The sequence below is a fragment of the Callithrix jacchus genome, chromosome 7 (genome assembly GCF_049354715.1).
Source record: "Callithrix jacchus isolate 240 chromosome 7, calJac240_pri, whole genome shotgun sequence".
Lineage (NCBI taxonomy): Eukaryota > Metazoa > Chordata > Mammalia > Primates > Cebidae > Callithrix > Callithrix jacchus.
Window position 1 is genome coordinate 10,251,728 of NC_133508.1, and position 26,343 is coordinate 10,278,070.

Genomic DNA, 26,343 nt, shown 5'->3' on the forward strand with positions numbered 1-26,343 from the left:
TTACCAAAAATTGAGTTTTGTGAAATTGTAGGTTGGATTACTATATTACTGTACCTAGGGCTATAAAGTATTTTAACAAATACCTCATTTGATTTTTGTCACATCCTAAGATCAAGTTTAAAATGAAAGATCAATTTTTGGCTGGTATGGTGGCTCATGCCTGTAAATCCGAGCACTTTGGGAGGCCAAGGCGGGGGGATTGCTTGAGGCCAGGAGTTTGAGACCAATATGGGTAACATAGTGAGAGTCTGCCTCTAAAACAAACCTAAAAATTAGCCAAGTGTGGTGGTATAGTCCTGGCTACTCGGGAGGCTGAGGTGGGTGGATTGCTTGAGCCCAGGAATTTGAAGCTGCAGTGAGCTGTGATGTTGCCACTGCACTCCATCAGATACCTGAAGCCAAGAATAGCACCACGCCCTGTGCATGAAAGTTAAACTTGCAAATTGGGCCCAGTGAGAGGTTAACAACAATAACTAGTAATAAAATAGAACAATTACAACAGTATACTATAACAACAGTTACGTGAATTTTGATCTCAAAGTACAGTGATATTTTTGGACCTTGGTTGAGTAAGGGTAACTGAAACTGAAAGGTGAGACCTCAGATAAGGAGCACTCCTGTGTACCGTATTTCAGTGAAAAAGACAGCACTTGATTTCAGATCTTTTAAACTAAAATAGGCTAATTATGTTCTCTTAAAATTTTAGATTCTTCACGTACGGTAATTTTCCATTAGAACAGCATCTGAAACAAATTCAGGAGGAAGCACTGAGCAAATTTCAGAAAATTGAACCCAGCACCGCGGTGCCAGCCCAGACACCCTGGGACAAGCCAGTGAGTGCTCCGCTGCATTTGTGTCCTGCCTAGTAAAGATGTGAGATGAGGATGTGGCCTGGGTGTTCACAGTGGGATTTCAGAGGCTATCATGGTTGGTACAGAGGATGGGAGAGCTTTTCAAGCCAAAAGAATGGTTATGTGCTTTAAAAGAATGCTAACTTAGTGGAAAGCATGTTTGGGTCCATTTTGTGTATCCAGATAACCTGGAGTAGTTTACAGGCATCAGACTCTATGCCTCCTCACGGCGTCACGTCGTTTTACAGAGGGAATTCCAGATAACATGCGGCCCGGACTCACTTGCTACAGATCCCTCTAAACAAAGAACCGTCAGCGTTAGCTTCCTCTTACCAGAGTAAGTATATGCTGTCAAACTCATACAAAACACACATTAGGAAATGTTCAAATCAGAAGGTTCAGAAGTGAGTTCTGTAATGGCATGTAAATAATAGACGGGATTCAGAAGTTAAGTGGATTCTAGGAATGAAGAACAAAATGTCAAAGTTTTTAATATGTAGAATGGTTTCTGAGAAAAGTCATTTTTGATGGCCCTCTGAAAGAAAAGTAATGGACTTACTCACTCAAAGCTTTGTTTCTATGGCGAAAGGCTGCCTTAGACCAGCAATTGCTCACATGTTGAGGTCACAGGGTGCTTTGGAGTGTGAGAATGGTACTATGAACACTCACCTCAGCAAAAGTTAGTGATTCCAGGGGTTTCATGAGATTAGGTCAGAACCATGCAGGGGGTGTTGAGGGAAGGAAATGTCTGGGCTCAGGGGTGTGCAGGAAGGAAGGCTTGGACTCCGAGGGTGTTCAGGAAGGGAACCTTGGGCTTCCCGGAAAGCTTGACCTTTTCGTGCTCAGCCTGCAGCTCCGTGCCTGTGACCTCTGCTGGTTTGTTTCTTGTCTCCTTAATGGCAGTGCTCTGTGCCTGTCATTTAAATCATGTGTGAAAAGTGCTTGTTAGGCTGCCTCGTGATGAGCATTTCATGTACAGTGAAGTTAATTTTATGGTTTAGGCCCCCCTTTCAAAAAACATCTCTCTCTTGCTCATATCGTTGTTAAAATAAATGTTGAAATGTAAGAATTTCTGGAAAGATATGTAGTGATTTTAAATAAAATGTGCATAAGGCCAAGAATTTTTCCTTCGCTGTGTTTCTCCCCCATTCCCTCCCTTTTTGTTTTCCATGCAGCATCACCGACACGTTTGAAGCCTTCACATTAAGTCTTCTGTCTTCACTCTTGATTTCTGGACCCAATTCTCCCTTTTACAAAGCCTTGATTGAATCTGGCCTTGGCACAGACTTTTCTCCTGATGTTGGGTGAGTTTATGATTTGATTAGATTAGATTAGTGGTTCTCATTGGTTGGGGGCAGTTTTGCTCCTCCACCTCCACACCCTGTCCCCGCCTGGCACTTGACAATGTCTGGAATATTTTTGGGTTTTGAATTGTTAACAGTCGGAGGATGGGGGACCAGGAAACTGCTGAGTGTCTCATGGTGCACAGATTGGCCACCGCAGCAGAGAGCTCTGGATAAATCTGGATCCCTTGGGCGGGGCGCGGTGGCTCACCCCTGTAATCCTAGCACTTGGGATGCTGAGGTGGGGGTCAGGAGTTCAAGACCAGCCTGGCCATCATGGTGAAATCCCATCTTTTAAGAAAAAAGTATTTTTTTTTTTTTAATTTCTTAAAAATTAAAAAAAATAAAAGTAAAAATAAAAAAAAAAAAAAAAAAGATCTGGATCCCATGCCAGCCATTTATGTCCCTTAAGGGGGCGTTTGTCCAAAAGAAGACACCCAGCACAGAGACAGCTTCTCTAGGGCCTCAGAATGCCATGCTGTTCTCTCTTAAAGGTCATGTCATTAAGTATTAGAAACTTTAAAAATTTTATAAAACTCAGCTGTTCTCTGTTTCGAGGTGTATTTTGCCATAACTCAAATATATAAAATGACACGAATGTACACGGAATCAATTACTTGAGAACACTGCTTAATATGCTTTTCAGTGGAGGCTTGGAATTGAAAGCTCTGCGTTCTGATCTTTAAATGAAACGTACTGCAAGGGCATGATGGATGTGGCCGGATTCTAGTGCATCATTTCTGGTTTTGTCTTCTAGATACAATGGCTACACGAGGGAGGCCTACTTCAGCGTCGGCCTCCAGGGGATTGCAGAGAAAGACATTGAGACTGTCAGAAGCCTCGTAGACAGAACGATTGATGAAGTCATTGAGTGAGTGTGTCTTTTTTTTTTTTTTTTTTCAGTCAACCAGTCATCCAGTCTAAAGTGCAGTGGTGCGATCATAGCTCACTGCAGCCTTGACCTCCTTGCATCTCAGCCTCTGGGAGTAGCTGGGACTACAGGTACACACCACCATGCCCAGCTGACTTAAAATTTTTGGTAGAGACAGGGTTTAGATGTCTTACCCAGGATGGTCTCAAACTCCTGTCCTCAAATTGGCCTCCCACCCTGGCCTCCCAAAGTGTTAGGATCACAGGTATGAGCCACTGTGTCCAGCCTCGAACTATTTTAAAGCACTAATATGCTTGCCTATCTGGAGCTTCAGTTTTCTTTTTTTTTTTTTTTTTTTTTTTTTTTTTAGGGAAAAAGAGAAAAAGAAGGGGAAAAAAAGAAAAAGGGGGAAAAAGGAATATTACTTCATTCCTAAAATGGGTTTCAATAATGGCCGATCAATATTTTGAGTGTTTAAAGTGGTTAATGCATATTTTATGTGTTTAAAATGGAGACCTCTATTGTGTTTATTTGTTCTGGCTCTGAGTTCAAATCCTGGATATCGTTATCAATTTGTTGTCTCGTTGAATCTAAATCTATGTGTCTTATGTATCTGGGTGTTAAGATCTCTTATTGTTACATTAATCCTTTTACCCTTGTATCCTTATAGCTTTGAAATCTATTTTGTCAAATGTGAAAATTGCAACTCCTGCTTTTTATTTATTTATTTTTGCTCTCCATTTGGTTGGTACGTTTTTTTTTTTCCAACCCTTTATTTTGAGTCTATGTATATCTTTGGATATACCGTTGGATTTTGTCTGTATCTTTTGATTGGGAGATTTGGTTGATTTAACTTTAGGGTTGCTGCCATTTGATATTAACTGGCTATTTTGTCCTTTTGTTGATAAAAATTCTTCTTTATGTTAACGCTCTTTACTTTTTGGTGTATTTTTAGAAAGGATCATACTGGTTGTTCCTTTCTGTGTATAATGCTTCTTTTAGAAGTTCTTGTAAAGCAGGCCTGGTGGTAATAAAATCTCTGAGTACTTGCTTGTTCCTAAAAGATTTTATTTTTCCTTCAAATGTAAAGCTTAAATTGGCAGGATATGAAATTCTGGGCTGAAAGTTTTGTTCTTTAAGTATATTGAATATTGGCCCCCACTCTCTTCTAGCTTGTAGGGTTTCCGTTGAGAGATCTGCTGTAAGCCTAATAGGCTTACCTTTATGGGTAACTTGATCTTTCTCTCTGGCTGCCCTTAATATTTTCTCCTTCGTTTCGATCTTGGTGAATCTAACGATTATGTGCCTTGGGGTTGGTCTTCTTGAGGAATATCTTTGTGGTGTTCTCTGTATTGCCTGGGGTTGAATAGTGTCCTGCTTTGCTAAATTAGGAAAATTTTCCTGGATAATGTCCTGGAGAGTATTTTCCAGCTTGACTTCATTCTCTCCGTCACATTCAGGTACACCAATCAAGCGTATATTAGGTCTTTTCACATAGTCCCATATTTCTTGGAGACTTTGCTCATTCCTTTTTATCCTTTTTTCTCTATTCTTGTCTTGTCGTTTTGTTTCATTAAGTTGGTCTTCGACCTCTAATACCCTTTCTTCTGCTTGATCCATTCGGCTGTTTAAGCTTGTACATATTTCACTCAGTTCTCGTGTTGTATTTTTCAACTCCATAAGTTCATTTGTATTCCTCTCTATATTGTCTATTCTTTTCAACATTTCATCGAACCTTTTTTCCAAGTTCTTAGTTTCTTTACATTGGGTTAGAACAAGTTCCTTTAACTCCCAGAAGTTTCTTATCATCCACCTTTTAAAGCCTACTTCAGATAATGGAACACAGTCCTTTTCCATCAGGGCTTGTTCCGTTACTGATGAGTCCTTTTCCATCAGGGCTTGTTCGGTTGCTGATGAGTCCTTTTCCATCAGGGCTTGTTCCGTTGCTGATGGGTTCTGATTTTGAGTATACTCGGCCTTCTTAGGCTGTTTTTTTCCCTTCATTGTAGATGAACCCTCTTTCTAATTAGGTTTCTGAGTTGACGTCCGACTTACTGATTCCCAGTGCTGGGATCCGAGCCACCCACTGTGGCAGCCTAAATAGCAGCGATAAGACTGATGGTGCTCTTCTGCCCGGGAATCTCTGGTCTGGCTTCCCTCTTGAGTCCGCAACAAGCGGCTCTGACTTCCCGGAGCTCCAAACTCTGGTCAGTAGGGGAAGCGGTCCCGTTGGCTCTGCGTGAAGAGCTGCTGCGCCGAGACGCCGGCAAAACCGCTGCGGCGGCCACAAGAGTCGCGCTGGCGACCCGTGGGGCTCCTCCACTGGGAGTCGGCTAATCGGTGAGTGACGAAAATTCGTCTAATGATGTGGCGTCGTCTCGTTCTCTGAGCTTTCACTAGGAGCTACAATCCTGAGCTGTTAGTGGTCGGCCATCTTGGATAGATCTCGAGTGAGTGTGTCTTGTTTGTAACAATCTGCTTTCGTTCCTCATTCCTGCCTGCTTTTTGGGAGGAGCTGAGCCTGATCCATTGTTTCGGCCTTCCCTCTCTGTCATGTAGCATGCATTTGTTCATATTTAGTTGTTTAAATATTATCTTTGCTACCTTCTGTTTCTAAAACTTTTATTTCTTTTCAACATCTTAGGTTTTTGTTTTGTTTTGAGACAGGGTCTCACTCTGTCCCGTAGGCTGGTATGCAGTGGTGTGATCTTGGCTCACTAATTTCCTTGCGTACGAGGCTCAGGTGATCTTCCCACCTTAGCCTCCTAACTGGGACTAGGGGTGTACACCACTACACCCAGCTAACTTTTGTATTTTTAGTAGAGAAGCGGTTTCTCTATGTTGCTCAGGCTGGTCTTAAACTCCTAGGCTCAAGCAGTCCTCCTGCCTTGGCCTCCCAAAGTTCTGGGATTATAGGCATGAGCCATTGTGTATGACCCATCTTTGTTCTTCATTGTATTCTTTAGGAAAGGATTTGAAGATGAACGAATTGAAGCTTTACTTCATAAAATTGAAATACAGATGAAACATCAGTCTACCAGCTTTGGACTGACTCTGACATCAGTAAGTCATTTCTCAACCCCTTTTGATTTTGTTTTTTGGCTTTGCTAATTGGTGTTTCTTGATTAGCACTGAAAATATCGATGGATACTGATAACACTTTGCACCTTGAAAGTTATACTTTTTTTGATTGAATATAAACTTTTATAACACTTTTTGTCTTGTTACTAGCTTAGTTGGCTTTTTGATATTTTTTTGTGAAATAGATTACTTTAAATGGGTAAGGATTTATGATAACTGGTAATCTATTATTTCCTAAAAATAATTTCAACCTGTGGTTTTTATTTTATTAGAATAAAATGGGGCTAAAAGAAGTTATTTTTGTTTGTTTCTCCAACCAAAGAATTACATGACTTTTGTTATAAACAATTTGTTTATAAACTTTTGTTATAAACAAGTTATAAACAATTTTTTGTTTATAAAAAATTTGTTCTAAACTTTTGTTATAAAAAGTCTTGGCAATTTTTGGAGGTCATACCATGTTTTTAGTACCAGCTGCATTGTGGATGTGAAATTCTTCCTTTCAGTACATAGCTTCTTGCTGGAACCACGATGGGGATCCTGTGGAGCTCTTGAAGTTGGGAAATCAGTTGGCTAAATTCAGACAGTGCCTGCAGGAAAATCCAAAATTTTTAGAAGAAAAAGTAAAACAGTATTTTAAGGTAAGAAAGTCAGATAGTTCATTTCTTTAATTTTGAAGTTAAGTTTTATACTAATGAAAGGAATTTTAAGAATGTAATCTATACATTTGAGTAATTTCTGTTAATGGGTGACTTGATTTCTAATTAAAAATTTAATTGCTAGGCCGGGCGCGGTGGCTCACGCCTGTAATCCCAGCACTTTGGGAGGCCGAGGCGGGTGGATCACGAGGTCAAGAGATCGAGACCATTCTGGTCAACATGGTGAAACCCCGTCTCTACTAAAAATACCAAAAATTAGCTGGGCATGGTGGCGCGTGCCTGTAATCCCAGCTACTCAGGAGGCTGAGGTAGGAGAATTGCCTGAGCCCAGGAGGCGGAGATTGCGGTGAGCCGAGATTGCGCCATTGCACTCCAGCCTGGGTAACAAGAGCGAAACTCCGTCTCAAAAAAAAAAAAAAAAAAAAAAAAATTTAATTGCTGTCAGGTGCTGTGGCTCATGCCACAGCACTTTGTAATCCCAGCACTTTGGGAGGCCAAGGTGGGCAGATCACCTGAGATTGGGAGTTCGAGACCAGCCTGACCAACATGGAGATATCCCGTCTTTACTAAAATACAAAATTAGCTGGGTGTGGTAACTCATGCCTGTAATCTCAGCTACTTGGGAGGCTGAGACAGGACTTGAACCCGGACGACAGAGGTTGCAATGAGCTGAGATCATGCCATTGCACTCTAGCCTGGGCAATAAGAGCGACACTCCATCTCAAAAATCATAATAAATGTTTACATTAACTTAAAAAAGTTATATTCCAGATTTTAGTGCAAGTTAATAGTTTTTTTAGATGAATGTACATGTGTATTTTTAATATGTGAATATATGTATGTGGGTATGAATAAAACATCTGCATATATTCTCATTAGTAAAAGAATATAAAATATGAGGACAGTCACTCAAATGTAATATTCTGGTTTTCATGAGTGAATTCTTTTGATGCTTGTGTTTGTCTTCTCAGATATTTATTTAGGTAGTTGTGCTTGGATGCATATTCCTTGCTTTGTACTCATTAAGGTGGTGGAACTTTGGTGAGAGAGACTGTTGTCTGCTTTGAAGGGAACTCTCCAGTAGGTCCCATTGTTTTAGACAGGAGACACGATCGTAACTTGACCTGCAGTTTCTCTCAGCTGTTGTGATTTGACATAAACTTCCTGGTGTCTTCTAGTCCTCTCACCTCTGTTTGTAGTATTTCATGTGGGAGCATTTTGTGCATGTGTAGTTTTTTAATTGTTGAAACAAGGGAAAGTGCATGAAAATACCTAACATTTATTTTTATATTACATCAACATCTATTTTGTTCTAATAATTTATAAAGTATTGAATGGGAAATGTAGTTCTAGCCTTTTAGAAGTTAATAGTAGAATGAACACTAGACAAAAATAAATTAGAATTCTATATTATTTTCAGTTTCGACTAAAATCCAAGATCTGTGGTACTTAACAGTGCAAACCTTTTTGCAACTAAAGTGTCATGAAAATGTTCAGTATTGATATGGTTAAGACCTAATGACCATAATAATAAAAATAACCCTAATAGTAGAATAACAGCACATATGAATTCTGTACCTACCACCTAGGCAGGTATGGTGGGAAGCATTTTATATCAGTTTTGTGCTATGTTCTATGATTGCTGTTTTTGAAGTGGTGAGTAGAACCCCAGGACCAAGAGCATACCAGCAGAGGCTCGCTCAGTATGAGCTTCTAGTAAGTTCTTGTTTTCACTTGATTTTGTTGTCGCTGTGATTGCTGCAGAATAATCAGCATAAGCTGACTTTATCAATGAGGCCGGATGACAAGTATCGCGAGAAGCAAGCTCAGGTGGAGGCCACGAAGCTCAAGCAGAAGGTTGAGGCCCTGTCCCCCAGAGACAGGCAGCAGATCTACGAGAAAGGTCAGAGGCTTCGTTCTGAGCCGTACAACTCCCTAACGTGCACTCGGGCCTGGTGGACTTACTAGTGAGTTAATAGTTGGAAGCAAGTATTATTTCAACCAGTAGGTGTCCACTCGGCACTGGCAGAGCTCACATTCAGTGCAGTGGGTTCATATCGTCTCAGAAAATCGTCCTTGTAGTTCAGTAGGGAAGGCAAGAGTAACTGAAAAGAAGTAGCTTGAAAAGATGTATTTATTTTACAGATTTTATAAATACTTTTTATTTATCAGGTGCCGTAATATGCCAGTACCGTTGTCACATGGCAGGGTGTGACGCTTGGCCTGTGAGCAGTGTGGACAGTGAGAACTCTGTGCTGGAAGAGGCCTGTCCCACGCGTAGAGAGCATGGGCCGGTGTGCAGTGTGGACAGTGAGAGCTGTGTGTTGGAAGAGGCCTGTCCCTGGTGTAGATGGCATGGCCTGTGTGCAGTGTGGACAGTGAGAGCTGTGTGTTGGAAGAGGCCTGTCCCTGGTGTAGATGGCATGGCCTGTGTGCAGTGTGGACAGTGAGAGCTGTGTGTTGGAAGAGGCCTGTCCCTGGTGTAGATGGCATGGAAAGTGTGCAGTGTGGACAGTGAGAGCTGTGTGTTGGAAGAGGCCTGTCCCTGGTGTAGATGGCATGGAAAGTGTGCAGTGTGGACAGTGAGAGCTGTGTGTTGGAAGAGGCCTGTCTCTGGTGTAGATGGCATGGCCTGTGTGCAGTGTGGACAGTGAGAGCTGTGTGTTGGAAGAGGCCTGTCCCTGGTGTAGATGGCATGGCCTGTGTGCAGTGTGGACAGTGAGAGCTGTGTGTTGGAAGAGGCCTGTCCCTGGTGTAGATGGCATGGAAAGTGTGCAGTGTGGACAGTGAGAGCTGTGTGTTGGAAGAGGCCTGTCCCTGGTGTAGATGGCATGGCCTGTGTGCAGTGTGGACAGTGAGAGCTGTGTGTTGGAAGAGGCCTGTCCCTGGTGTAGATGGCATGGAAAGTGTGCAGTGTGGACAGTGAGAGCTGTGTGTTGGAAGAGGCCTGTCTCTGGTGTAGATGGCATGGAAAGTGTGCAGTGTGGACAGTGAGAGCTGTGTGTTGGAAGAGGCCTGTCTCTGGTGTAGATGGCATGGAAAGTGTGCAGTGTGGACAGTGAGAGCTGTGTGTTGGAAGAGGCCTGTCCCTGGTGTAGATGGCATGGAAAGTGTGCAGTGTGGACAGTGAGAGCTGTGTGTTGGAAGAGGCCTGTCCCTGGTGTAGATGGCATGGCCTGTGTGCAGTGTGGACAGTGAGAGCTGTGTGTTGGAAGAGGCCTGTCCCTGGTGTAGATGGCATGGAAAGTGTGCAGTGTGGACAGTGAGAGCTGTGTGTTGGAAGAGGCCTGTCCCTGGTGTAGATGGCATGGAAAGTGTGCAGTGTGGACAGTGAGAGCTGTGTGTTGGAAGAGGCCTGTCCCTGGTGTAGATGGCATGGCCTGTGTGCAGTGTGGACAGTGAGAGCTGTGTGTTGGAAGAGGCCTGTCCCTGGTGTAGATGGCATGGCCTGTGTGCAGTGTGGACAGTGAGAGCTGTGTGTTGGAAGAGGCCTGTCCCTGGTGTAGATGGCATGGAAAGTGTGCAGTGTGGACAGTGAGAGCTGTGTGTTGGAAGAGGCCTGTCTCTGGTGTAGATGGCATGGAAAGTGTGCAGTGTGGACAGTGAGAGGTGTGTGTTGGAAGAGGCCTGTCCCTGGTGTAGATGGCATGGCCTGTGTGCAGTGTGGACAGTGAGAGCTGTGTGTTGGAAGAGGCCTGTCCCTGGTGTAGATGGCATGGAAAGTGTGCAGTGTGGACAGTGAGAGCTGTGTGTTGGAAGAGGCCTGTCCCTGGTGTAGATGGCATGGCCTGTGTGCAGTGTGGACAGTGAGAGCTGTGTGTTGGAAGAGGCCTGTCCCTGGTGTAGATGGCATGGCCTGTGTGCAGTGTGGACAGTGAGAGCTGTGTGTTGGAAGAGGCCTGTCCCTGGTGTAGATGGCATGGCCTGTGTGCAGTGTGGACAGTGAGAGCTGTGTGTTGGAAGAGGCCTGTCCCTGGTGTAGATGGCATGGAAAGTGTGCAGTGTGGACAGTGAGAGCTGTGTGTTGGAAGAGGCCTGTCCCTGGTGTAGATGGCATGGCCTGTGTGCAGTGTGGACAGTGAGAGCTGTGTGTTGGAAGAGGCCTGTCCCTGGTGTAGATGGCATGGCCTGTGTGCAGTGTGGACAGTGAGAGCTGTGTGTTGGAAGAGGCCTGTCTCTGGTGTAGATGGCATGGAAAGTGTGCAGTGTGGACAGTGAGAGCTGTGTGTTGGAAGAGGCCTGTCCCTGGTGTAGATGGCATGGAAAGTGTGCAGTGTGGACAGTGAGAGCTGTGTGTTGGAAGAGGCCTGTCCCTGGTGTAGATGGCATGGAAAGTGTGCAGTGTGGACAGTGAGAGCTGTGTGTTGGAAGAGGCCTGTCCCTGGTGTAGATGGCATGGAAAGTGTGCAGTGTGGACAGTGAGAGCTGTGTGTTGGAAGAGGCCTGTCCCTGGTGTAGATGGCATGGCCTGTGTGCAGTGTGGACAGTGAGAGCTGTGTGTTGGAAGAGGCCTGTCCCTGGTGTAGATGGCATGGCCTGTGTGCAGTGTGGACAGTGAGAGCTGTGTGTTGGAAGAGGCTTGTCCCTGGTGTAGATGGCATGGCCTGTGTGCAGTGTGGACAGTGAGAGCTGTGTGTTGGAAGAGGCCTGTCCCTGGTGTAGATGGCATGGCCTGTGTGCAGTGTGGACAGTGAGAGCTGTGTGTTGGAAGAGGCCTGTCCCTGGTGTAGATGGCATGGCCTGTGTGCAGTGTGGACAGTGAGAGCTGTGTGTTGGAAGAGGCCTGTCCCTGGTGTAGATGGCATGGAAAGTGTGCAGTGTGGACAGTGAGAGCTGTGTGTTGGAAGAGGCCTGTCCCTGGTGTAGATGGCATGGAAAGTGTGCAGTGTGGACAGTGAGAGCTGTGTGTTGGAAGAGGCCTGTCCCTGGTGTAGATGGCATGGAAAGTGTGCAGTGTGGACAGTGAGAGCTGTGTGTTGGAAGAGGCCTGTCCCTGGTGTAGATGGCATGGAAAGTGTGCAGTGTGGACAGTGAGAGCTGTGTGTTGGAAGAGGCCTGTCCCTGGTGTAGATGGCATGGAAAGTGTGCAGTGTGGACAGTGAGAGCTGTGTGTTGGAAGAGGCCTGTCCCTGGTGTAGATGGCATGGAAAGTGTGCAGTGTGGACAGTGAGAGCTGTGTGTTGGAAGAGGCCTGTCCCTGGTGTAGATGGCATGGCCTGTGTGCAGTGTGGACAGTGAGAGGTGTGTGTTGGAAGAGGCCTGTCCCTGGTGTAGATGGCATGGCCTGTGTGCAGTGTGGACAGTGAGAGCTGTGTGTTGGAAGAGGCCTGTCCCTGGTGTAGATGGCATGGAAAGTGTGCAGTGTGGACAGTGAGAGCTGTGTGTTGGAAGAGGCCTGTCCCTGGTGTAGATGGCATGGAAAGTGTGCAGTGTGGACAGTGAGAGCTGTGTGTTGGAAGAGGCCTGTCCCTGGTGTAGATGGCATGGAAAGTGTGCAGTGTGGACAGTGAGAGCTGTGTGTTGGAAGAGGCCTGTCCCTGGTGTAGATGGCATGGAAAGTGTGCAGTGTGGACAGTGAGAGCTGTGTGTTGGAAGAGGCCTGTCCCTGGTGTAGATGGCATGGCCTGTGTGCAGTGTGGACAGTGAGAGGTGTGTGTTGGAAGAGGCCTGTCCCTGGTGTAGATGGCATGGCCTGTGTGCAGTGTGGACAGTGAGAGCTGTGTGTTGGAAGAGGCCTGTCCCTGGTGTAGATGGCATGGAAAGTGTGCAGTGTGGACAGTGAGAGCTGTGTGTTGGAAGAGGCCTGTCCCTGGTGTAGATGGCATGGAAAGTGTGCAGTGTGGACAGTGAGAGCTGTGTGTTGGAAGAGGCCTGTCCCTGGTGTAGATGGCATGGCCTGTGTGCAGTGTGGACAGTGAGAGGTGTGTGTTGGAAGAGGCCTGTCCCTGGTGTAGATGGCATGGCCTGTGTGCAGTGTGGACAGTGAGAGCTGTGTGTTGGAAGAGGCCTGTCCCTGGTGTAGATGGCATGGAAAGTGTGCAGTGTGGACAGTGAGAGCTGTGTGTTGGAAGAGGCCTGTCCCTGGTGTAGATGGCATGGAAAGTGTGCAGTGTGGACAGTGAGAGCTGTGTGTTGGAAGAGGCCTGTCCCTGGTGTAGATGGCATGGAAAGTGTGCAGTGTGGACAGTGAGAGCTGTGTGTTGGAAGAGGCCTGTCCCTGGTGTAGATGGCATGGCCTGTGTGCAGTGTGGACAGTGAGAGCTGTGTGTTGGAAGAGGCCTGTCCCTGGTGTAGATGGCATGGCCTGTGTGCAGTGTGGACAGTGAGAGCTGTGTGTTGGAAGAGGCCTGTCCCTGCTGTAGATGGCATGGCCTGTGTGCAGTGTGGACAGTGAGAGCTGTGTGTTGGAAGAGGCCTGTCTCTGGTGTAGATGGCATGGAAAGTGTGCAGTGTGGACAGTGAGAGGTGTGTGTTGGAAGAGGCCTGTCCCTGGTGTAGATGGCATGGCCTGTGTGCAGTGTGGACAGTGAGAGCTGTGTGTTGGAAGAGGCCTGTCCCTGGTGTAGATGGCATGGCCGGTGTGCAGTGTGGACAGTGAGAGCTGTGTGTTGGAAGAGGCCTGTCTCTTGTGTAGATGGCATGGCCTGTGTGCAGTGTGGACAGTGAGAGCTGTGTGTTGGAAGAGGCCTGTCCCTGGTGTAGATGGCATGGAAAGTGTGCAGTGTGGACAGTGAGAGCTGTGTGTTGGAAGAGGCCTGTCCCTGGTGTAGATGGCATGGAAAGTGTGCAGTGTGGACAGTGAGAGCTGTGTGTTGGAAGAGGCCTGTCCCTGGTGTAGATGGCATGGCCTGTGTGCAGTGTGGACAGTGAGAGCTGTGTGTTGGAAGAGGCCTGTCCCTGGTGTAGATGGCATGGAAAGTGTGCAGTGTGGACAGTGAGAGCTGTGTGTTGGAAGAGGCCTGTCCCTGGTGTAGATGGCATGGAAAGTGTGCAGTGTGGACAGTGAGAGCTGTGTGTTGGAAGAGGCCTGTCTCTGGTGTAGATGGCATGGCCTGTGTGCAGTGTGGACAGTGAGAGCTGTGTGTTGGAAGAGGCCTGTCCCTGGTGTAGATGGCATGGAAAGTGTGCAGTGTGGACAGTGAGAGCTGTGTGTTGGAAGAGGCCTGTCCCTGGTGTAGATGGCATGGAAAGTGTGCAGTGTGGACAGTGAGAGCTGTGTGTTGGAAGAGGCCTGTCCCTGGTGTAGATGGCATGGCCTGTGTGCAGTGTGGACAGTGAGAGCTGTGTGTTGGAAGAGGCCTGTCCCTGGTGTAGATGGCATGGAAAGTGTGCAGTGTGGACAGTGAGAGCTGTGTGTTGGAAGAGGCCTGTCTCTGGTGTAGATGGCATGGAAAGTGTGCAGTGTGGACAGTGAGAGCTGTGTGTTGGAAGAGGCCTGTCTCTGGTGTAGATGGCATGGCCTGTGTGCAGTGTGGACAGTGAGAGCTGTGTGTTGGAAGAGGCCTGTCCCTGGTGTAGATGGCATGGCCTGTGTGCAGTGTGGACAGTGAGAGCTGTGTGTTGGAAGAGGCCTGTCCCTGGTGTAGATGGCATGGAAAGTGTGCAGTGTGGACAGTGAGAGCTGTGTGTTGGAAGAGGCCTGTCTCTGGTGTAGATGGCATGGAAAGTGTGCAGTGTGGACAGTGAGAGCTGTGTGTTGGAAGAGGCCTGTCTCTGGTGTAGATGGCATGGAAAGTGTGCAGTGTGGACAGTGAGAGCTGTGTGTTGGAAGAGGCCTGTCCCTGGTGTAGATGGCATGGAAAGTGTGCAGTGTGGACAGTGAGAGCTGTGTGTTGGAAGAGGCCTGTCCCTGGTGTAGATGGCATGGCCTGTGTGCAGTGTGGACAGTGAGAGCTGTGTGTTGGAAGAGGCCTGTCCCTGGTGTAGATGGCATGGAAAGTGTGCAGTGTGGACAGTGAGAGCTGTGTGTTGGAAGAGGCCTGTCCCTGGTGTAGATGGCATGGAAAGTGTGCAGTGTGGACAGTGAGAGCTGTGTGTTGGAAGAGGCCTGTCCCTGGTGTAGATGGCATGGCCTGTGTGCAGTGTGGACAGTGAGAGCTGTGTGTTGGAAGAGGCCTGTCCCTGGTGTAGATGGCATGGCCTGTGTGCAGTGTGGACAGTGAGAGCTGTGTGTTGGAAGAGGCCTGTCCCTGGTGTAGATGGCATGGAAAGTGTGCAGTGTGGACAGTGAGAGCTGTGTGTTGGAAGAGGCCTGTCTCTGGTGTAGATGGCATGGAAAGTGTGCAGTGTGGACAGTGAGAGGTGTGTGTTGGAAGAGGCCTGTCCCTGGTGTAGATGGCATGGCCTGTGTGCAGTGTGGACAGTGAGAGCTGTGTGTTGGAAGAGGCCTGTCCCTGGTGTAGATGGCATGGAAAGTGTGCAGTGTGGACAGTGAGAGCTGTGTGTTGGAAGAGGCCTGTCCCTGGTGTAGATGGCATGGCCTGTGTGCAGTGTGGACAGTGAGAGCTGTGTGTTGGAAGAGGCCTGTCCCTGGTGTAGATGGCATGGCCTGTGTGCAGTGTGGACAGTGAGAGCTGTGTGTTGGAAGAGGCCTGTCCCTGGTGTAGATGGCATGGCCTGTGTGCAGTGTGGACAGTGAGAGCTGTGTGTTGGAAGAGGCCTGTCCCTGGTGTAGATGGCATGGAAAGTGTGCAGTGTGGACAGTGAGAGCTGTGTGTTGGAAGAGGCCTGTCCCTGGTGTAGATGGCATGGCCTGTGTGCAGTGTGGACAGTGAGAGCTGTGTGTTGGAAGAGGCCTGTCCCTGGTGTAGATGGCATGGCCTGTGTGCAGTGTGGACAGTGAGAGCTGTGTGTTGGAAGAGGCCTGTCTCTGGTGTAGATGGCATGGAAAGTGTGCAGTGTGGACAGTGAGAGCTGTGTGTTGGAAGAGGCCTGTCCCTGGTGTAGATGGCATGGAAAGTGTGCAGTGTGGACAGTGAGAGCTGTGTGTTGGAAGAGGCCTGTCCCTGGTGTAGATGGCATGGAAAGTGTGCAGTGTGGACAGTGAGAGCTGTGTGTTGGAAGAGGCCTGTCCCTGGTGTAGATGGCATGGAAAGTGTGCAGTGTGGACAGTGAGAGCTGTGTGTTGGAAGAGGCCTGTCCCTGGTGTAGATGGCATGGCCTGTGTGCAGTGTGGACAGTGAGAGCTGTGTGTTGGAAGAGGCCTGTCCCTGGTGTAGATGGCATGGCCTGTGTGCAGTGTGGACAGTGAGAGCTGTGTGTTGGAAGAGGCTTGTCCCTGGTGTAGATGGCATGGCCTGTGTGCAGTGTGGACAGTGAGAGCTGTGTGTTGGAAGAGGCCTGTCCCTGGTGTAGATGGCATGGCCTGTGTGCAGTGTGGACAGTGAGAGCTGTGTGTTGGAAGAGGCCTGTCCCTGGTGTAGATGGCATGGCCTGTGTGCAGTGTGGACAGTGAGAGCTGTGTGTTGGAAGAGGCCTGTCCCTGGTGTAGATGGCATGGAAAGTGTGCAGTGTGGACAGTGAGAGCTGTGTGTTGGAAGAGGCCTGTCCCTGGTGTAGATGGCATGGAAAGTGTGCAGTGTGGACAGTGAGAGCTGTGTGTTGGAAGAGGCCTGTCCCTGGTGTAGATGGCATGGCCTGTGTGCAGTGTGGACAGTGAGAGCTGTGTGTTGGAAGAGGCCTGTCCCTGGTGTAGATGGCATGGAAAGTGTGCAGTGTGGACAGTGAGAGCTGTGTGTTGGAAGAGGCCTGTCCCTGGTGTAGATGGCATGGAAAGTGTGCAGTGTGGACAGTGAGAGCTGTGTGTTGGAAGAGGCCTGTCCCTGGTGTAGATGGCATGGAAAGTGTGCAGTGTGGACAGTGAGAGCTGTGTGTTGGAAGAGGCCTGTCCCTGGTGTAGATGGCATGGCCTGTGTGCAGTGTGGACAGTGAGAGGTGTGTGTTGGAAGAGGCCTGTCCCTGGTGTAGATGGCATGGCCTGTGTGCAGTGTGGACAGTGAGAGCTGTGTGTTGGAAGAGGCCTGTCCCTGGTGTAGATGGCATGGAAAGTGTGCAGTGTGGACAGTGAGAGCTGTGTGTTGGAAGAGGCCTGTCCCTGGTGTAGATGGCATGGAAAGTGTGCAGTGTGGACAGTGAGAGCTGTGTGTTGGAAGAGGCCTGTCCCTGGTGTAGATGGCATGGAAAGTGTGCAGTGTGGACAGTGAGAGCTGTGTGTTGGAAGAGGCCTGTCCCTGGTGTAGATGGCATGGAAAGTGTGCAGTGTGGACAGTGAGAGCTGTGTGTTGGAAGAGGCCTGTCCCTGGTGTAGATGGCATGGCCTGTGTGCAGTGTGGACAGTGAGAGGTGTGTGTTGGAAGAGGCCTGTCCCTGGTGTAGATGGCATGGCCTGTGTGCAGTGTGGACAGTGAGAGCTGTGTGTTGGAAGAGGCCTGTCCCTGGTGTAGATGGCATGGAAAGTGTGCAGTGTGGACAGTGAGAGCTGTGTGTTGGAAGAGGCCTGTCCCTGGTGTAGATGGCATGGAAAGTGTGCAGTGTGGACAGTGAGAGCTGTGTGTTGGAAGAGGCCTGTCCCTGGTGTAGATGGCATGGCCTGTGTGCAGTGTGGACAGTGAGAGGTGTGTGTTGGAAGAGGCCTGTCCCTGGTGTAGATGGCATGGCCTGTGTGCAGTGTGGACAGTGAGAGCTGTGTGTTGGAAGAGGCCTGTCCCTGGTGTAGATGGCATTGAAAGTGTGCAGTGTGGACAGTGAGAGCTGTGTGTTGGAAGAGGCCTGTCCCTGGTGTAGATGGCATGGAAAGTGTGCAGTGTGGACAGTGAGAGCTGTGTGTTGGAAGAGGCCTGTCCCTGGTGTAGATGGCATGGAAAGTGTGCAGTGTGGACAGTGAGAGCTGTGTGTTGGAAGAGGCCTGTCCCTGGTGTAGATGGCATGGCCTGTGTGCAGTGTGGACAGTGAGAGCTGTGTGTTGGAAGAGGCCTGTCCCTGGTGTAGATGGCATGGCCTGTGTGCAGTGTGGACAGTGAGAGCTGTGTGTTGGAAGAGGCCTGTCCCTGCTGTAGATGGCATGGCCTGTGTGCAGTGTGGACAGTGAGAGCTGTGTGTTGGAAGAGGCCTGTCTCTGGTGTAGATGGCATGGAAAGTGTGCAGTGTGGACAGTGAGAGGTGTGTGTTGGAAGAGGCCTGTCCCTGGTGTAGATGGCATGGCCTGTGTGCAGTGTGGACAGTGAGAGCTGTGTGTTGGAAGAGGCCTGTCCCTGGTGTAGATGGCATGGCCGGTGTGCAGTGTGGACAGTGAGAGCTGTGTGTTGGAAGAGGCCTGTCTCTTGTGTAGATGGCATGGCCTGTGTGCAGTGTGGACAGTGAGAGCTGTGTGTTGGAAGAGGCCTGTCCCTGGTGTAGATGGCATGGAAAGTGTGCAGTGTGGACAGTGAGAGCTGTGTGTTGGAAGAGGCCTGTCCCTGGTGTAGATGGCATGGAAAGTGTGCAGTGTGGACAGTGAGAGCTGTGTGTTGGAAGAGGCCTGTCCCTGGTGTAGATGGCATGGCCTGTGTGCAGTGTGGACAGTGAGAGCTGTGTGTTGGAAGAGGCCTGTCCCTGGTGTAGATGGCATGGAAAGTGTGCAGTGTGGACAGTGAGAGCTGTGTGTTGGAAGAGGCCTGTCCCTGGTGTAGATGGCATGGAAAGTGTGCAGTGTGGACAGTGAGAGCTGTGTGTTGGAAGAGGCCTGTCTCTGGTGTAGATGGCATGGCCTGTGTGCAGTGTGGACAGTGAGAGCTGTGTGTTGGAAGAGGCCTGTCCCTGGTGTAGATGGCATGGAAAGTGTGCAGTGTGGACAGTGAGAGCTGTGTGTTGGAAGAGGCCTGTCTCTGGTGTAGATGGCATGGCCTGTGTGCAGTGTGGACAGTGAGAGCTGTGTGTTGGAAGAGGCCTGTTTCTGGTGTAGATGGCATGGCCTGTGTGCAGTGTGGACAGTGAGAGCTGTGTGTTGGAAGAGGCCTGTCTCTGGTGTAGATGGCATGGAAAGTGTGCAGTGTGGACAGTGAGAGCTGTGTGTTGGAAGAGGCCTGTCCCTGGTGTAGATGGCATGGAAAGTGTGCAGTGTGGACAGTGAGAGCTGTGTGTTGGAAGAGGCCTGTCCCTGGTGTAGATGGCATGGAAAGTGTGCAGTGTGGACAGTGAGAGCTGTGTGTTGGAAGAGGCCTGTCCCTGGTGTAGTTGGCATGGCCTGTGTGCAGTGTGGACAGTGAGAGCTGTGTGTTGGAAGAGGCCTGTCCCTGGTGTAGATGGCATGGCCTGTGTGCAGTGTGGACAGTGAGAGCTGTGTGTTGGAAGAGGCCTGTCCCTGGTGTAGATGGCATGGAAAGTGTGCAGTGTGGACAGTGAGAGCTGTGTGTTGGAAGAGGCCTGTCCCTGGTGTAGATGGCATGGAAAGTGTGCAGTGTGGACAGTGAGAGCTGTGTGTTGGAAGAGGCCTGTCCCTGGTGTAGATGGCATGGAAAGTGTGCAGTGTGGACAGTGAGAGCTGTGTGTTGGAAGAGGCCTGTCCCTGGTGTAGATGGCATGGAAAGTGTGCAGTGTGGACAGTGAGAGCTGTGTGTTGGAAGAGGCCTGTCCCTGGTGTAGATGGCATGGCCTGTGTGCAGTGTGGACAGTGAGAGGTGTGTGTTGGAAGAGGCCTGTCCCTGGTGTAGATGGCATGGCCTGTGTGCAGTGTGGACAGTGAGAGCTGTGTGTTGGAAGAGGCCTGTCCCTGGTGTAGATGGCATGGAAAGTGTGCAGTGTGGACAGTGAGAGCTGTGTGTTGGAAGAGGCCTGTCCCTGGTGTAGATGGCATGGAAAGTGTGCAGTGTGGACAGTGAGAGCTGTGTGTTGGAAGAGGCCTGTCCCTGGTGTAGATGGCATGGCCTGTGTGCAGTGTGGACAGTGAGAGCTGTGTGTTGGAAGAGGCCTGTCCCTGGTGTAGATGGCATGGCCTGTGTGCAGTGTGGACAGTGAGAGCTGTGTGTTGGAAGAGGCCTGTCCCTGGTGTAGATGGCATGGCCTGTGTGCAGTGTGGACAGTGAGAGGTGTGTGTTGGAAGAGGCCTGTCCCTGGTGTAGATGGCATGGCCTGTGTGCAGTGTGGACAGTGAGAGCTGTGTGTTGGAAGAGGCCTGTCCCTGGTGTAGATGGCATGGAAAGTGTGCAGTGTGGACAGTGAGAGCTGTGTGTTGGAAGAGGCCTGTCCCTGGTGTAGATGGCATGGAAAGTGTGCAGTGTGGACAGTGAGAGCTGTGTGTTGGAAGAGGCCTGTCCCTGGTGTAGATGGCATGGCCTGTGTGCAGTGTGGACAGTGAGAGCTGTGTGTTGGAAGAGGCCTGTCCCTGGTGTAGATGGCATGGAAAGTGTGCAGTGTGGACAGTGAGAGCTGTGTGTTGGAAGAGGCCTGTCCCTGGTGTAGATGGCATGGAAAGTGTGCAGTGTGGACAGTGAGAGCTGTGTGTTGGAAGAGGCCTGTCTCTGGTGTAGATGGCATGGCCTGTGTGCAGTGTGGACAGTGAGAGCTGTGTGTTGGAAGAGGCCTGTCCCTGGTGTAGATGGCATGGAAAGTGTGCAGTGTGGACAGTGAGAGCTGTGTGTTGGAAGAGGCCTGTCTCTGGTGTAGATGGCATGGCCTGTGTGCAGTGTGGACAGTGAGAGCTGTGTGTTGGAAGAGGCCTGTTTCTGGTGTAGATGGCATGGCCTGTGTGCAGTGTGGACAGTGAGAGCTGTGTGTTGGAAGAGGCCTGTCTCTGGTGTAGATGGCATGGAAAGTGTGCAGTGTGGACAGTGAGAGCTGTGTGTTGGAAGAGGCCTGTCCCTGGTGTAGATGGCATGGAAAGTGTGCAGTGTGGACAGTGAGAGCTGTGTGTTGGAAGAGGCCTGTCCCTGGTGTAGATGGCATGGAAAGTGTGCAGTGTGGACAGTGAGAGCTGTGTGTTGGAAGAGGCCTGTCCCTGGTGTAGTTGGCATGGCCTGTGTGCAGTGTGGACAGTGAGAGCTGTGTGTTGGAAGAGGCCTGTCCCTGGTGTAGATGGCATGGCCTGTGTGCAGTGTGGACAGTGAGAGCTGTGTGTTGGAAGAGGCCTGTCCCTGGTGTAGATGGCATGGAAAGTGTGCAGTGTGGACAGTGAGAGCTGTGTGTTGGAAGAGGCCTGTCCCTGGTGTAGATGGCATGGAAAGTGTGCAGTGTGGACAGTGAGAGCTGTGTGTTGGAAGAGGCCTGTCCCTGGTGTAGATGGCATGGAAAGTGTGCAGTGTGGACAGTGAGAGCTGTGTGTTGGAAGAGGCCTGTCCCTGGTGTAGATGGCATGGAAAGTGTGCAGTGTGGACAGTGAGAGCTGTGTGTTGGAAGAGGCCTGTCCCTGGTGTAGATGGCATGGCCTGTGTGCAGTGTGGACAGTGAGAGGTGTGTGTTGGAAGAGGCCTGTCCCTGGTGTAGATGGCATGGCCTGTGTGCAGTGTGGACAGTGAGAGCTGTGTGTTGGAAGAGGCCTGTCCCTGGTGTAGATGGCATGGAAAGTGTGCAGTGTGGACAGTGAGAGGTGTGTGTTGGAAGAGGCCTGTCCCTGGTGTAGATGGCATGGAAAGTGTGCAGTGTGGACAGTGAGAGCTGTGTGTTGGAAGAGGCCTGTCCCTGGTGTAGATGGCATGGCCTGTGTGCAGTGTGGACAGTGAGAGCTGTGTGTTGGAAGAGGCCTGTCCCTGGTGTAGATGGCATGGCCTGTGTGCAGTGTGGACAGTGAGAGCTGTGTGTTGGAAGAGGCCTGTCCCTGGTGTAGATGGCATGGCCTGTGTGCAGTGTGGACAGTGAGAGGTGTGTGTTGGAAGAGGCCTGTCCCTGGTGTAGATGGCATGGCCTGTGTGCAGTGTGGACAGTGAGAGCTGTGTGTTGGAAGAGGCCTGTCCCTGGTGTAGATGGCATGGAAAGTGTGCAGTGTGGACAGTGAGAGCTGTGTGTTGGAAGAGGCCTGTCCCTGGTGTAGATGGCATGGAAAGTGTGCAGTGTGGACAGTGAGAGCTGTGTGTTGGAAGAGGCCTGTCCCTGGTGTAGATGGCATGGAAAGTGTGCAGTGTGGACAGTGAGAGCTGTGTGTTGGAAGAGGCCTGTCCCTGGTGTAGATGGCATGGAAAGTGTGCAGTGTGGACAGTGAGAGCTGTGTGTTGGAAGAGGCCTGTCCCTGGTGTAGATGGCATGGCCTGTGTGCAGTGTGGACAGTGAGAGGTGTGTGTTGGAAGAGGCCTGTCCCTGGTGTAGATGGCATGGCCTGTGTGCAGTGTGGACAGTGAGAGCTGTGTGTTGGAAGAGGCCTGTCCCTGGTGTAGATGGCATGGAAAGTGTGCAGTGTGGACAGTGAGAGCTGTGTGTTGGAAGAGGCCTGTCCCTGGTGTAGATGGCATGGAAAGTGTGCAGTGTGGACAGTGAGAGCTGTGTGTTGGAAGAGGCCTGTCCCTGGTGTAGATGGCATGGAAAGTGTGCAGTGTGGACAGTGAGAGCTGTGTGTTGGAAGAGGCCTGTCCCTGGTGTAGATGGCATGGAAAGTGTGCAGTGTGGACAGTGAGAGCTGTGTGTTGGAAGAGGCCTGTCCCTGGTGTAGATGGCATGGCCTGTGTGCAGTGTGGACAGTGAGAGGTGTGTGTTGGAAGAGGCCTGTCCCTGGTGTAGATGGCATGGCCTGTGTGCAGTGTGGACAGTGAGAGCTGTGTGTTGGAAGAGGCCTGTCCCTGGTGTAGATGGCATGGAAAGTGTGCAGTGTGGACAGTGAGAGCTGTGTGTTGGAAGAGGCCTGTCCCTGGTGTAGATGGCATGGAAAGTTTGCAGTGTGGACAGTGAGAGCTGTGTGTTGGAAGAGGCCTGTCCCTGGTGTAGATGGCATGGCCTGTGTGCAGTGTGGACAGTGAGAGGTGTGTGTTGGAAGAGGCCTGTCCCTGGTGTAGATGGCATGGCCTGTGTGCAGTGTGGACAGTGAGAGCTGTGTGTTGGAAGAGGCCTGTCCCTGGTGTAGATGGCATGGAAAGTGTGCAGTGTGGACAGTGAGAGCTGTGTGTTGGAAGAGGCCTGTCCCTGGTGTAGATGGCATGGAAAGTGTGCAGTGTGGACAGTGAGAGCTGTGTGTTGGAAGAGGCCTGTCCCTGGTGTAGATGGCATGGAAAGTGTGCAGTGTGGACAGTGAGAGCTGTGTGTTGGAAGAGGCCTGTCCCTGGTGTAGATGGCATGGCCTGTGTGCAGTGTGGACAGTGAGAGCTGTGTGTTGGAAGAGGCCTGTCCCTGGTGTAGATGGCATGGCCTGTGTGCAGTGTGGACAGTGAGAGCTGTGTGTTGGAAGAGGCCTGTCCCTGCTGTAGATGGCATGGCCTGTGTGCAGTGTGGACAGTGAGAGCTGTGTGTTGGAAGAGGCCTGTCTCTGGTGTAGATGGCATGGAAAGTGTGCAGTGTGGACAGTGAGAGGTGTGTGTTGGAAGAGGCCTGTCCCTGGTGTAGATGGCATGGCCTGTGTGCAGTGTGGACAGTGAGAGCTGTGTGTTGGAAGAGGCCTGTCCCTGGTGTAGATGGCATGGCCGGTGTGCAGTGTGGACAGTGAGAGCTGTGTGTTGGAAGAGGCCTGTCTCTTGTGTAGATGGCATGGCCTGTGTGCAGTGTGGACAGTGAGAGCTGTGTGTTGGAAGAGGCCTGTCCCTGGTGTAGATGGCATGGAAAGTGTGCAGTGTGGACAGTGAGAGCTGTGTGTTGGAAGAGGCCTGTCCCTGGTGTAGATGGCATGGAAAGTGTGCAGTGTGGACAGTGAGAGCTGTGTGTTGGAAGAGGCCTGTCCCTGGTGTAGATGGCATGGCCTGTGTGCAGTGTGGACAGTGAGAGCTGTGTGTTGGAATTGGCCTGTCCCTGGTGTAGATGGCATGGAAAGTGTGCAGTGTGGACAGTGAGAGCTGTGTGTTGGAAGAGGCCTGTCCCTGGTGTAGATGGCATGGAAAGTGTGCAGTGTGGACAGTGAGAGCTGTGTGTTGGAAGAGGCCTGTCTCTGGTGTAGATGGCATGGCCTGTGTGCAGTGTGGACAGTGAGAGCTGTGTGTTGGAAGAGGCCTGTCCCTGGTGTAGATGGCATGGAAAGTGTGCAGTGTGGACAGTGAGAGCTGTGTGTTGGAAGAGGCCTGTCTCTGGTGTAGATGGCCTGGCCTGTGTGCAGTGTGGACAGTGAGAGCTGTGTGTTGGAAGAGGCCTGTCCCTGGTGTAGATGGCATGGAAAGTGTGCAGTGTGGACAGTGAGAGCTGTGTGTTGGAAGAGGCCTGTCCCTGGTGTAGATGGCATGGCCTGTGTGCAGTGTGGACAGTGAGAGGTGTGTGTTGGAAGAGGCCTGTCCCTGGTGTAGATGGCATGGCCTGTGTGCAGTGTGGACAGTGAGAGCTGTGTGTTGGAAGAGGCCTGTCCCTGGTGTAGATGGCATGGAAAGTGTGCAGTGTGGACAGTGAGAGCTGTGTGTTGGAAGAGGCCTGTCCCTGGTGTAGATGGCATGGAAAGTGTGCAGTGTGGACAGTGAGAGCTGTGTGTTGGAAGAGGCCTGTCCCTGGTGTAGATGGCATGGCCTGTGTGCAGTGTGGACAGTGAGAGGTGTGTGTTGGAAGAGGCCTGTCCCTGGTGTAGATGGCATGGCCTGTGTGCAGTGTGGACAGTGAGAGCTGTGTGTTGGAAGAGGCCTGTCCCTGGTGTAGATGGCATGGAAAGTGTGCAGTGTGGACAGTGAGAGCTGTGTGTTGGAAGAGGCCTGTCCCTGGTGTAGATGGCATGGAAAGTGTGCAGTGTGGACAGTGAGAGCTGTGTGTTGGAAGAGGCCTGTCCCTGGTGTAGATGGCATGGCCTGTGTGCAGTGTGGACAGTGAGAGCTGTGTGTTGGAAGAGGCCTGTCCCTGGTGTAGATGGCATGGCCTGTGTGCAGTGTGGACAGTGAGAGCTGTGTGTTGGAAGAGGCCTGTCCCTGCTGTAGATGGCATGGCCTGTGTGCAGTGTGGACAGTGAGAGCTGTGTGTTGGAAGAGGCCTGTCCCTGGTGTAGATGGCATGGAAAGTGTGCAGTGTGGACAGTGAGAGCTGTGTGTTGGAAGAGACCTGTCTCTGGTGTAGATGGCATGGCCTGTGTGCAGTGTGGACAGTGGGAGCTGTGTGTTGGAAGAGACCTGTCCCTGGTGTAGGGGGCATGGAAAGTGTGCAGTGTGGACAGTGAGAGGTGTGTGTTGGAAGAGGCCTGTCCCTGGTGTAGATGGCATGGCCTGTGTGCAGTGTGGACAGTGAGAGCTGTGTGTTGGAACAGGCCTGTCCCTGGTGTAGATGGCATGGCCGGTGTGCAGTGTGGACAGTGAGAGCTGTGTGTTGGAAGAGGCCTGTCTCTTGTGTAGATGGCATGGCCTGTGTGCAGTGTGGACAGTGAGAGCTGTGTGTTGGAAGAGGCCTGTCCCTGGTGTAGATGGCATGGAAAGTGTGCAGTGTGGACAGTGAGAGCTGTGTGTTGGAAGAGGCCTGTCCCTGGTGTAGATGGCATGGCCTGTGTGCAGTGTGGACAGTGAGAGGTGTGTGTTGGAAGAGGCCTGTCCCTGGTGTAGATGGCATGGCCTGTGTGCAGTGTGGACAGTGAGAGCTGTGTGTTGGAAGAGGCCTGTCCCTGGTGTAGATGGCATGGAAAGTGTGCAGTGTGGACAGTGAGAGCTGTGTGTTGGAAGAGGCCTGTCCCTGGTGTAGATGGCATGGAAAGTGTGCCGTGTGGACAGTGAGAGCTGTGTGTTGGAAGAGGCCTGTCCCTGGTGTAGATGGCATGGAAAGTGTGCAGTGTGGACAGTGAGAGCTGTGTGTTGGAAGAGGCCTGTCCCTGGTGTAGATGGCATGGAAAGTGTGCAGTGTGGACAGTGAGAGCTGTGTGTTGGAAGAGGCCTGTCCCTGGTGTAGATGGCATGGCCTGTGTGCAGTGTGGACAGTGAGAGCTGTGTGTTGGAAGAGGCCTGTCCCTGGTGTAGATGGCATGGAAAGTGTGCAGTGTGGACAGTGAGAGCTGTGTGTTGGAAGAGGCCTGTCCCTGGTGTAGGGGGCATGGAAAGTGTGCAGTGTGGACAGTGAGAGCTGTGTGTTGGAAGAGGCCTGTCCCTGGTGTAGATGGCATGGCCTGTGTGCAGTGTGGACAGTGAGAGCTGTGTGTTGGAAGAGGCCTGTCCCTGGTGTAGATGGCATGGCCTGTGTGCAGTGTGGACAGTGAGAGCTGTGTGTTGGAAGAGGCCTGTCCCTGGTGTAGATGGCATGGAAAGTGTGCAGTGTGGACAGTGAGAGCTGTGTGTTGGAAGAGGCCTGTCCCTGGTGTAGATGGCATGGCCTGTGTGCAGTGTGGACAGTGAGAGCTGTGTGTTGGAAGAGGCCTGTCCCTGGTGTAGATGGCATGGCCTGTGTGCAGTGTGGACAGTGAGAGCTGTGTGTTGGAAGAGGCCTGTCCCTGGTGTAGATGGCATGGCCTGTGTGCAGTGTGGACAGTGAGAGCTGTGTGTTGGAAGAGG

General features: G+C 50.5%; 1 protein-coding gene across 1 annotated transcript in view; it reads left to right on the forward strand.

Moving 5' to 3' along the window:
* The window catches only part of PITRM1 (pitrilysin metallopeptidase 1), a 68,656-nt gene that overhangs the window by 13,324 nt on the left and 28,989 nt on the right, over positions 1-26,343 (forward strand). Inside the window, exons 8-14 of the mRNA XM_002750010.7 lie at positions 707-833; positions 1,100-1,188; positions 2,027-2,155; positions 2,952-3,065; positions 6,032-6,128; positions 6,653-6,787; positions 8,570-8,708. Coding sequence (XP_002750056.1) covers positions 707-833; positions 1,100-1,188; positions 2,027-2,155; positions 2,952-3,065; positions 6,032-6,128; positions 6,653-6,787; positions 8,570-8,708 — 830 coding nt within the window. The remainder of the gene's footprint in view (positions 1-706; positions 834-1,099; positions 1,189-2,026; positions 2,156-2,951; positions 3,066-6,031; positions 6,129-6,652; positions 6,788-8,569; positions 8,709-26,343) is intronic.